This window comes from Pseudophryne corroboree, chromosome 1, assembly GCF_028390025.1.
Source record: "Pseudophryne corroboree isolate aPseCor3 chromosome 1, aPseCor3.hap2, whole genome shotgun sequence".
In the NCBI taxonomy this organism is placed as follows: Eukaryota; Metazoa; Chordata; class Amphibia; order Anura; family Myobatrachidae; genus Pseudophryne; species Pseudophryne corroboree.
The window spans coordinates 273,836,666-273,848,998 of NC_086444.1; the positions used below are offsets into that span (position 1 = coordinate 273,836,666).

Here is a 12,333-nt window from a genome sequence, read left to right on the forward strand (position 1 = left end):
GTCTATGGCTGCGCAGACTGACTGCGACATTAGCGACACTGGCCCCATGTTTCTCTGTGTACATAATTGCAGCTGAAAGATATACGCCCTGAAAAAGGGGCGTGACATGCCTGCATTTTTTACGCCACTCCCTGTTACCGCCATCAAATGGTCCCTTCCTGTCAATCACTCCGCTATAAAAATCGCACTGCGTACAGAATCGCAAAGGTACCTTGGCGCGTGTGCAGTGCGATCGCAGCACATGCGCAGCCTGACGATAATAGCTCCATTGCGTGAACATCAACACAGCGTACAAACATGCACATTCAGAGTTGCCTGCAGGTCCAAATGAAAACTGATCTCGCAATCATAAACAAAGTGCACATGCCGTGCAACCTGCATATAAAACAGTAATCACGAGCAGTTCAGTCATGTGGATCTCTGATGCGTCTAGCTTGTGGGCGTATGAGTGTTACTGGGTCATGGCGGGGCAGTTGCGCATAGGGTAAGTGTCCCGTAGGTGTATAATGGGCATGTAGACAGAGTTGCTGGCTATTCAGGGGCTATTGTATGTAAAGATTCACCTCAGACGACTCTTTTGCACTGAGAGTGCTGGTGCAAATGTAGATTATAGTGGTGACTCCCGATACAGTTGAATGTTTGCACAGATTTACAGGCACTGCAAGGGGCCGTGATTGTGACTTTGGGGTACATTTACTAAGCAGTGATAAGAACAGAGAAGTGAGCCAGTGGAGAAATTTCCCCATCAACCAATCAGCAGCTCTGTATCATTTTATAATATGCAAATTATAGATGTTACTTCAGTGCTGATTGGTTGCCATGGGCAACTTCTCTACTGGCTCACTTCTCTGCTCTTATCACTGCTTAGTAAATGTACCCTTTTATATGCGACTCTGAATCCAGCCTATGTAATATATGCAGATTTTGTATATCTATATAATAGTCTGCTAAGCTCTGTTCCATCTCTAATATACATGTGCAGTGAGCACCAGGAACATACGCCGCCCCTCCAATGGATCCCACTGCTTGGAAGATGGGACAGACCTTAGCAGGAGAGGAAGATGACCCGCTGTGAGGTAAGTATGTGCAGCTGGGAGGGAGTGGGTAGAAGCTGGGGGTGGCAGAGTGGGACAGCGCGGCACAATGGGGCATGTGAGCGGTGGGGGAGCAGTACAGATGGGGGGGTAGATCAATGGACAGGGTGTGCAGGACAGAGTGTGGGGCAGAGCAGTGAAGGGGTGGGGCACAGGCTAAGGGGGCTGGGAGGTGACAGATTGTTGTCACAGGTTCCTTTACTAGTTATTGAATGAGACAATATCAATATAATAGTAAATTAGTTTATTTTGCTCAGTAGTGGCCTGCAGCAAAACTAAGTATATGACCCATCCTACAGTATATTTGTGGGAATACTTGTGTGTAGAGGGCTGTTCGCCATAGGAATCAATGATCCCTACAGTAAGTGTTATTTTGACCTGTACTGTTCTCTCTGCTCTTGCCAATTTAATTGTTAACATTTATAGAATCATTTGATTAAGTGCCAGCTATACAGTGATTGAGAAACAATACACTTCTAATATACGTTATTACAAAAAGTTTATTATAAAACGACAAGCTTACACAAAGTCCCTTTGGAGAGAAGTTCTCAGTTTATTGCCGCAGTGTACAGAAGAAGTCTGCAGGTTTCTTGGTTAACCTTATCGGTGCCTTAGTAGCTCACAGCTCGTCCCTTGGTGCTTTCAGTGGGAGATGCTGGAATTCCTTTGGAACTTCTTCTCCTTTCTTTGATTTCTTGTAAAATCCTGCATCATCCAGGATTGCAGAAATCTCATCAGCTGTCTTTTCTCTTATTTTCACCACCTAGAAAATATAATGGTGATTGGGCTAAATGGAAATAGGGTTAGGATGAGGGCTGACAATAGCTTGATAGGCTTCTGTATAGCATCATTGCCTTTTTCAGGACATACAGTATCTGGTCATTACATTAGAGAAGTGGGGCATGGTTTTTTGTATTTGGAGTAACAGTAAGGGTCACAGTTTGTGCACCTGCGACTGGGCCGTTGTCTCACAGGGGAAATATGGAAGGATTACAGATTGTACCAGCTGGTGACAACACTGCACACTGCTCCAGCAAGGAAATTAGATATTAATTCCAATGCATGCAGTGCAGGCTGTACTAGTACTGACTGAGATAAGGTGGTGGTGAGAAGGTAGTGGAGAGAATAAGCATTTACAGGCTTACTTGCTTAGAATAAAACTACTATATATATATATATATATATATATATATATTTGCAGATGAAGCCGGCACTCAATTTCCGTAGGTGGTATTTGCCTGGGAGCCCTCCTCAAACGCCTTGCAGCGAGTGGTGTATAGCATGTAAACGGCGGCACTCCAAGGACTTATTAGTTGCAATAAATGTAGGTGACAAACACCATGCAATGTTGTTAACGTTTCAGTTTATTAACTAAACTTTCGTCAGAACAATTTTCAAAAGAACAATTCTTACCTTTATAGAAGAACACCCTGTGTGTCTAGCGATGTGTGTCTCGTGCAGGGCGCCCGGCCGGTGACGTCACAATCCTGCGACGTGCGTCTCACGGCGCCCTGTCCGAACAGACTGTAACCATAACAACAATATAAACAAATTGTGAAACCATCACCAATAGATAAAAGCCTGGAATATGCACAAGTTGGACACTGGAAAGAAATTGATGAGCCCACAATGCGCCACCGTATTGGTGCAGAAGGTGAACAAACTGCATGTTATTATGTATAGGACATGCAGACCATCATCATCATAGCAGTGTAGCACAGTGTTGGCCTCATAAACATAACTTAAGCAAAGGCGTAATCAGTATTCCTAAATAAATGTTAATCATGCAATATCACTGGTCCCCTGTCCTAGAAGCATGCTCAATGGAATGACAACGTGTATACAATAAATCATAATCAAAGGAAACAATTTAAATTAAGCTGCTCATTTAAACCCATAGGGGCAATCGTGTTCAGTTTGTGAATCCAAGTGGATTCCAATTGAAGTAACTTGCGTCCCCTGTCACCGCCCCTGATGTTAGGGGGAACCTGATCGATCATTTTGTAGTGCAAAGTTGCTAAACTGTGGTTATGAAGCTTAAAATGTCTAGCCACCGGCTGCTCAGAGTCCGTTCCCTCCAGGGCTTGGCGTATTGATAGTCTGTGGTTCGCCATTCGTTCTTTAAAGGTGCAAATAGTCTTACCTATATAGTATAGGCCACATGGACAGCGTATGTAGTAAACCACATACTGGCTGGAACAAGTCAGCACATATTCGATGGGAATACGATTGCCAGACTGGGGGTGCGTGAAGAATGGGCCGGTTTCCAGATAGCTACATGTGATGCAACCTGTGCATCGGTAGCAGCCAGGTTTTTTGGTTAGAAAATGAGTCTTAGTAGTAGTGGTTCGTCCAGTAATATCATTTTTCACCAGAAGGTTTTTCAGACTTCTTCCTCTGGTGTAGCTGGGCATGATCTTTAGATTCTTGAACCCCTTGAGGTCGGGGTCCAGGGTGACGATTGGCCATAATTGTTTAGCCATGCGCATATTGTATGTGCTGTGAGGGTGGTATTGTTGCACAAAAGGTACTTTATCCTTGATGTCATTTCTGTTGGCAGCCGGATTGAGCAATTCATCTCTAGGGAAAGCCAGTGCCTTACGTTTAGAGTTCAGCAGATCCCTGCGTCTCTAGCCTCTTTCTAAAAAGAGTGTAATCATGTCATCAATGGCCTCAACAGCTTTAGAGTGAGTGTCAGAGATACGACAAATGCGGAGGAATTGTGAGAATGGCAATCCACTGATACATGCAGGCGGGTGTTGGCTGGATGCATGTAAGTAGGTATTACGATCCGTGGGTTTTTGGTATAGATTGGTTCGAAGAACTCCATCTTTAAGGGTGATCTGATGTTAGGGTCTCCTGCCCTGTGCTGCCACGTCGTCATGGCAACCGGGAGACAAGTGCTAGTGGAGTAACCTGAGCGCAGCTGATACTCCGGTTCGGGTCTTTTGCTGTGCAGTGGTTATAGGCTCTGTGCACGGCAGGGGATCCGGTGCTGGTTTTTGTGCTCACAGTCTGTGAGGTCTGAGTGGGGCGTGGACAGCACCTGCTTTATAAGGCCTCTTTTCAGGGTAAGCAGATGCTGCTGAATCTTTGTTGGTTAGTCAGTTCATGAACGTTAGCCAGTACTGTGTAGCTTTGTATTTGTTTGTTGCTTACTGCAAATAGGCCTGGGAATTTGGTATTACACTCTGCCAATCCAGACCTAGCAGTAAGACTGGAGTCAGTCGTTTAGCTTGCTGGGGTTCTGTTACTACTCTGTGAACTTAGCAAGTTTGCGGCTGTATTCTAAGACTTGCCTGTCTAATCCTGTCTCACTGTGCTAGGTGTCAGGGGTCAGTTTAGTGGCAGTAAGCTAAAACCTGTGCACTGCAAGTGAGAATTAGGATTGTGGAGATTCTCCTTGTGTCTATCATACCATCTCTGACCAAGGAGTTTACTGCCACACCCGTTGGTAACCCTTTAGGGTTTTGCTGTTGCCCTTAGCAACAGCATTTCGGGTACTCTACGTATTAAAACACAACATCTTGCTTTTTCCATCTTAGCAGTTCTAATACAAGGGAGATACCCAGTTCCTTAGCCTCTGGGCTTCTCTGTTCACTTTGTGTGTATTTTGTTACCCTATCACCTTCTGTGTACATTATGTCATATCCCCCAGTTTGTCTGTGAGTCCATCTGTTTTGCATAACAGTTCAAACACCAGTACATTCCTGCAGACACTGGAGTGCATAACAGTTCTGACACCAGTACTTTCCTGCTGGCACTGGTGTGCATAACATATTCAGCAGCCTAATACTCCTGTTGAAATTTTGTGGGAATATGGAGCATACCCCTCAAAATATGTTGCAACAGGTGGTCGATCAGGTGCAGGTCCTGACTCGACAATTTAATGATTTGTCCATTAAAATGCACACCTCCCAGGCTGCTGGCGGAGCTCCCGCAGCAGCAGCACCTGCAGGGGTTAAGGAGCCGAAAGTAAATCTCCCGGATCGTTTTTCTGGAGATCGCTCGCAGTTCTTTTGTTTCAAGGAGAGCTGCAAGCTATACTTCCGGCTTAGGCCTCAGTCTTCTGGGTCGGAGATTCAGCGGGTGGGCATAGTGATTTCCTTGCTACAAGGAGACCCACAGGTCTGGGCATATGGGTTGCAGCCTGACTGTCCGTCGCTTAAAAGTGTTGATGCTTTTTTTACGGCACTGGGCATGTTGTATGATGACCCTGACAAGACGGCCTCAGCCGAGGCTCAGATTTCGATCCTTAAGCAAGGGCGAAGGCCAGTTGAGGTTTACTGTACGGAGTTTCGGAGGTTGGCCCATGATACCCAGTGGAATGACCCAGCCCTGAGACACCAGTACCGAAGAGGTCTTTCTAACCAGATAAAGGACCAACTGGTACAATATCCCTTGCCTGATAGCTTGGATCAGCTCATGCAGTTATCCATCCGGGTGGATAGACGGCTGAGAGAGCGTAGGCTTGAAAGGGAGACTGAGATTTCCTTCCTTCCCAAGGGAACCTCAGACTCTGAGGAATTTTCTGAGGAGCCTATGCAGATTGGGGCTACCCGCCTCTCCTCGCGTGAGAAGACGCGGAGGAGACAGCAGGGGTTGTGTTTGTACTGTGGGAATAAAGGTTATGTGGTAGTATCATGCCCAGAAAAGCCGGAAAACTTCAGGGCCTGAGGGTGATGGGAAATATCCTGTCAGGCCAGAAGTCAGAATTTCCCAAGAAGACTTTTATCATTCCGGTGACCTTGAAGATCCTCGGTCAAACTGTCAAGACTGAGGCCTTTGTGGACAGTGGGGCCGACGGGGTTTTTATGGACCGCCAATTCGCCCTGAAACACTCTGTTCCCTTAGTACCCTTGGCATCGGAAATTGAGATTTGTGGGTTAAACGGGGAACCATTATCCCAAGGTAAAATTACCTCTTGCACTAGCCAGATTTCTTTGTTTATTGGAGCCACACACTCTGAAAAATTGTCCTTTTATGTGACTGTCTGTACTTTTGCCCCATTGGTGTTGGGGTTACCCTGGTTAAGGGCCCACAATCCTCAATTTGACTGGGTCTCTGGGGAGATTCTTAGTTGGGGTACTGATTGTTTCAGGAGTTGCTTGAGCCTTCCAGTCAGGCTCTCGCAGCTAAGTTTGCCAGGATTGCCAGGGTGTTATGCAGATTTTGCGGACGTGTTCTCCAAAAAAGTTGCAGAGGTACTACCTCCCCATCGCCCCTATGACTGTGCCATTGATTTGTTGCCAAATGCTAAGCTTCCCAAGAGCAGGTTGTACTCCCTGTCACGTCCTGAGACTCAGGCTATGGCAGAGTACATTCAGGAGAACTTGGCTAAGGGATTTATCAGACCTTCACAGTCTCCAGTTGGGTCGGGGTTCTTCTTCGTGGGTAAAAAGGACGGTTCGTTGCGACCCTGCATCGACTTCAGGGAATTGAACCGTATCACGATTAAAAACTCATACCCACTGCCTCTCATTTCGGTCTTGTTTGACCAGCTTCGTACTGCCACCATTTTTTCTAAGATTGACCTACGCGGTGCGTACAATCTAATCCGAATAAGAGAGGGGGATGAATGGAAGACTGCCTTTAATACCCACTCAGGGCATTATGAATATTTGGTGATGCCTTTTGGGCTCTGTAATGCCCCGGCAGTCTTCCAGGATTTCATGAATGATGTGCTCAGGGAATATTTGGATAGATTCTTAGTTGTATACTTAGATGACATCCTAATCTTCTCCCATTCCCTGGAGGAACATCGGAAGCATGTACGCTTAGTCCTCCAGAAACTCAGAGACCACCGGCTTGGGGCGAAGCTGGAGAAGTGCGAATTTGAAGTTCAGCAAATCGCATTTCTAGGATATATTATCTCCCCAGAAGGTTTCCAAATGGAGGGTTCCAAGGTACAGGCAGTCCTGGATTGGGTGCAGCCCACTAGTTTGAAGGCGCTTCAGCGTTTCCTGGGCTTTGCGAATTTTTATAGACGATTTATCGCTGGATTTTCGTCTATAGTGGCGCCCTTGGTGGCACTCACTAAGAAAGGGGCGGATGTTGCTCACTGGTCTTGTGAGGCTAAAGCGGCTTTTGCCCGTCTCAAAAGGGCATTTGTTTCGGCCAAGGTGCTGCGACACCCAGATCCAGAGCGTCCTTTTGTGGTGGAGGTGGATGCCTCTGAGATGGGTATTGGGGCAGTGCTTTCTCAGATGGGAGTGTCTGATAATCGCCTTCATCCCTGTGCTTACTTTTCCCGTAAATTTTCGCCTGCCGAGATGAATTATGACGTGGGTAACCGGGAATTGTTGGCTATTAAGGATGCACTCGAGGAGTGGAGACACTGGCTTGAGGGGGCTAAGTTTGTGGTCTCAATTCTCACTGACCATAAGAATCTGGCATATTTAGAGTCAGCGAAGCGTCTCAATGCCAGGCAGGCACGATGGGCTTTGTTTTTTGCTCGCTTTAATTTTTTGATAACATATCGCCCTGGGTCAAAAAACATCAAGGCTGATGCGCTCTCGCGGAGTTTTGCTCCAATCCAGGAGACCACCGAGGAGCCGTTGCCCATTGTTTCCCCATCATGTATTAAAGTGGGCATTACCCAGGACCTCTTATCATTAGTCCTTAGAGCACAGGAGCAGGCTCCTCCAGACCTTCCGGTAGGTCTTTTGTTTGTGCCTCCTAGGTTAAGACAGCGAGTGTTCCTGGAATTCCATGCCAAGAAGTCGGCAGGTCACCCGGGTATTGCCAGAACTCGGGAGTTGCTATCTAGGGCGGTGTGGTGGCCCTCGGTGGCTAAGGATGTGGATCAGTGGGTTCGGGCATGTGACATCTGTGCCCGAAATAAGACTCCTAGAGGGGTTCCTGTTGGCCCATTACATCCACTCTCTATCCCATCTAAGCCATGGACCCACATTTCAATGGATTTTGTGGTGGACTTGCCCAAATCCTCGGGGATGACAGCCATCTGGGTTGTCGTTGACAGGTTTTCGAAGATGGCGCACTTCGTTCCACTGGTTGGGCTGCCATCAGCCAGGCGCCTGTCTGAATTATTTATGCTGCATGTTGTGCGTCTCCACGGGTTGCCACTTGATGTGGTCTCTGACCGCGGATCCCAGTTTGTGGCCAAATTCTGGAGGGCATTTTGTTCCGATCTCCAGATTTCTGTCAGCTTGTCGTCAGGCTACCATCCGCAGTCTAATGGGCAGACTGAAAGGGTGAACCAGTCCTTGGAGCAGTTCCTCAGGTGTTATGTCTCCAAGTGTCAGACTGACTGGGTTGCTCATCTGTCCATGGCGGAGTTTGCCTATAACAACGCGGCTCACTCTGCTACAGGGATCTCTCCCTTCCTTTGTGTGTATGGGCATCATCCTAAGGCCAATTCTTTTGACCCCCTGGACTCCACGCCTGGTGGTTCCTCTGTGGTTTCGGTCCTTAGAGGTATTTGGCGGAAAGTGAAGAAAGCCCTTGTGTCTGTGTCATTAGTGACCAAAAGGGTTTTTGATAAGCGGAAAAGACCCTGCAGCTTCAAATTAGGAGACTTCGTCTGGTTGTCTACCAAGAATTTGAAGTTGAGACAGCCATCTCATAAGTTAGGGCCCCGGTTCATCGGCCCTTATAAGATCACCAGGGTTATCAATCCGGTGGCATTTCAGTTAGATCTGCCCCGTTCTTTGGGTATCAATAAAACATTTCATTGTTCCCTTTTAAAACGGGCGATTAGTAATCCTTCTACCAGTGGAAGACCTTCCCCTCTTCTGATACGTGGCCAGAGGGAGTTTGTTGTTGAAAGGATTCTTGACTCCAAGGTGGTTCGGGGTCGGCTGTCATTTTTGGTGCACTGGAAGGGGTATGGCCCGGAGGAGCGGTCGTGGGTGCGCAGTTGTGATCTTCATGCCCCCAGACTGATACGCTCTTTCTTCTCGCAGTTCCCCGATAAACCCGGTGGTAGGGGTTCTTTGACCCCTCGTCAGAGGGGGGGTACTGTTAGGGTCTCCTGCCCTGTGCTGCCACGTCGTCATGGCAACCGGGAGACAAGTGCTAGTGGAGTAACCTGAGCGCAGCTGATACTCCGGTTCGGGTCTTTTGCTGTGCAGTGGTTATAGGCTCTGTGCACGGCAGGGGATCCGGTGCTGGTTTTTGTGCTCACAGTCTGTGAGGTCTGAGTGGGGCGTGGACAGCACCTGCTTTATAAGGCCTCTTTTCAGGGTAAGCAGATGCTGCTGAATCTTTGTTGGTTAGTCAGTTCATGAACGTTAGCCAGTACTGTGTAGCTTTGTATTTGTTTGTTGCTTACTGCAAATAGGCCTGGGAATTTGGTATTACACTCTGCCAATCCAGACCTAGCAGTAAGACTGGAGTCAGTCGTTTAGCTTGCTGGGGTTCTGTTACTACTCTGTGAACTTAGCAAGTTTGCGGCTGTATTCTAAGACTTGCCTGTCTAATCCTGTCTCACTGTGCTAGGTGTCAGGGGTCAGTTTAGTGGCAGTAAGCTAAAACCTGTGCACTGCAAGTGAGAATTAGGATTGTGGAGATTCTCCTTGTGTCTATCATTCCATCTCTGACCAAGGAGTTTACTGCCACACCCGTTGGTAACCCTTTAGGGTTTTGCTGTTGCCCTTAGCAACAGCATTTCGGGTACTCTACGTATTAAAACACAACATCTTGCTTTTTCCATCTTAGCAGTTCTAATACAAGGGAGATACCCAGTTCCTTAGCCTCTGGGCTTCTCTGTTCACTTTGTGTGTATTTTGTTACCCTATCACCTTCTGTGTACGTTATGTCATATCCCCCAGTTTGTCTGTGAGTCCATCTGTTTTGCATAACAGTTCAAACACCAGTACATTCCTGCAGACACTGGAGTGCATAACAGTTCTGACACCAGTACTTTCCTGCTGGCACTGGTGTGCATAACATCTGAACATCCAAATAATTTACGCATTCAGAGCTGATGGTGAAAGTAAATTTGATGTTATCATCCATAGTGTTGATTATTTCGGCTAGGAATTCACTATATTACAAAATCTCACAGTACCTTGATATTTATCTTCAACCTATTGTACAAAAGCAAAACATGTATCTTAAAGATACGACCACATTCCTACAGAAACTCAAACAGTTTACCTCCCTACCTACAGACTGCATTTTATGTACTTTAGATGTAGTTTCGCTATATACGAACATTCCCCACGACGAGGGTATTCTAGCCACTAAGAACCTCTTACTGAGTGATCCGGAATATGCTGGTCCCGAAATATCATTCTTTATTACTCTCTTGGGACTTACCTTGAAACGAAATTATTTTCTTTTTGATGGAAAATGGTTCCTGCAGCTACGGGGGTGTGCGATGGGGTCCTGTGTGGCCCCCACCTTCGCTAATACCTTCATGTTCATGAAAGAACAACAACTGCTACTCTCAGAGGGCCCCTTCTCTCAAGGGATCATTTGGATCACGAGGTACATAGATGATCTGTTTCTTCTTTGGCATGGATCTGAGGAAGCTCTATCTTCAGCAATACAGCAGATCAACAATATGGATGATAACATCAAATTTGCTTTCACCATCAGCTCTGAATGCGTAAATTATTTGGATGTTCAGATCACCCTTAAAGATGGAGTTCTTCAAACCAATCTATACCAAAAACCCACGGATCGTAATACCTACTTACATGCATCCAGCCAACACCCGCCTGCATGTATCAGTGGATTGCCATTCTCACAATTCCTCGTATCTCTGACACTCACCCTAAAGCTGTTGAGGCCATTGATGATATGATTACACTCTTTTTAGAAAGAGGCTAGAGACGCAGGGATCTGCTGAACTCTAAACGTAAGGCACTGGCTTTCCCTAGAGATGAATTGCTCAATCCGGCTGCCAACAGAAATGACATCAAGGATAAAGTACCTTTTGTGCAACAATACCACCCTCACAGCACATACAATATGCGCATGGCTAAACAATTATGGCCAATCGTCACCCTGGACCCCGACCTCAAGGGGTTCAAGAATCTAAAGATCATGCCCAGCTACACCAGAGGAAGAAGTCTGAAAAACCTTCTGGTGAAAAATGATATTACTGGACGAACCACTACCACTAAGACTCATTTTCTAACCAAAAAACCTGGCTGCTACCGATGCACAGGTTGCATCACATGCAGCTATCTGGAAACCGGCCCATTCTTCACGCACCCCCAGTCTGGCAAACGTATTCCCATCAAATATGTGCTGACTTGTTCCAGCCAGTATGTGGTTTACTACATACGCTGTCCATGTGGCCTATACTATATAGGTAAGACTATTTGCACCTTTAAAGAACGAATGGCGAACCACAGACTATCAATACGCCAAGCCCTGGAGGGAACGGACTCTGAGCAGCCGGTGGCTAGACATTTTAAGCTTCATAACCACAGTTTAGCAACTTTGCGCTACAAAATGATCGATCAGGTTCCCCCTAACATCAGGGGCGGTGACAGGGGACGCAAGTTACTTCAATTGGAATCCACTTGGATTCACAAACTGAACACGATTGCCCCTATGGGTTTAAATGAGCAGCTTAATTTAAATTGTTTCCTTTGATTATGATTTATTGTATACACGTTGTCATTCCATTGAGCATGCTTCTAGGACAGGGGACCAGTGATATTGCATGATTAAGATTTATTTAGGAATACTGATTACGCCTTTGCTTAAGTTATGTTTATGAGGCCAACACTGTGCTACACTGCTATGATGATGATGGTCTGCTCTGCATGTCCTATACATAATATAATAACATGCAGTTTGTTCACCTTCTGCACCAATATGGTGGCGCATTGTGGGCTCATCAATTTCTTTCCAGTGTCCAACTTGTGCATATTCCAGGCTTTTATCTATTGGTGATGGTTTCACAATTTGTTTATATTGTTGTTATGGTTACAGTCTGTTCGGACAGGGCGCCGTAAGACGCACGTCGCAGGATTGTGACGTCACCGGCCGGGCGCCCTGCACGAGACACACATCGCTAGACGCACAGGGTGTTCTTCTATAAAGGTAAGAATTGTTCTTTTGAAAATTGTTCTGACGAAAGTTTAGTTAATAAACTGAAACGTTAACAGCATTGCATGGTGTTTGTCACCTACATTTATTGCAACTAATAAGTCCTTGAAATGCCGCCGTTTACATGCTATATATATATATATATATATAAAAATAAGCCAAAATGCCAGGACTCACTTGCTGAAATAAAAAATACCTTGCCCTGGTG

At 46.2% G+C, this 12,333-nt stretch overlaps 1 protein-coding gene across 1 annotated transcript in view; it reads right to left on the reverse strand.

Annotated features, from left to right (window-relative positions):
* Positions 1-1,616: 1,616 nt before the first annotated feature.
* LOC135057032 (selenoprotein M-like) overlaps positions 1,617-12,333 on the reverse strand; it is a 31,734-nt gene continuing 21,017 nt past the window's right edge. The window contains exon 4 of the mRNA XM_063962931.1: positions 1,617-1,857. Within this exon, the coding sequence (XP_063819001.1) occupies positions 1,714-1,857 (144 nt within the window). The 3' untranslated portion in view covers positions 1,617-1,713. The remainder of the gene's footprint in view (positions 1,858-12,333) is intronic.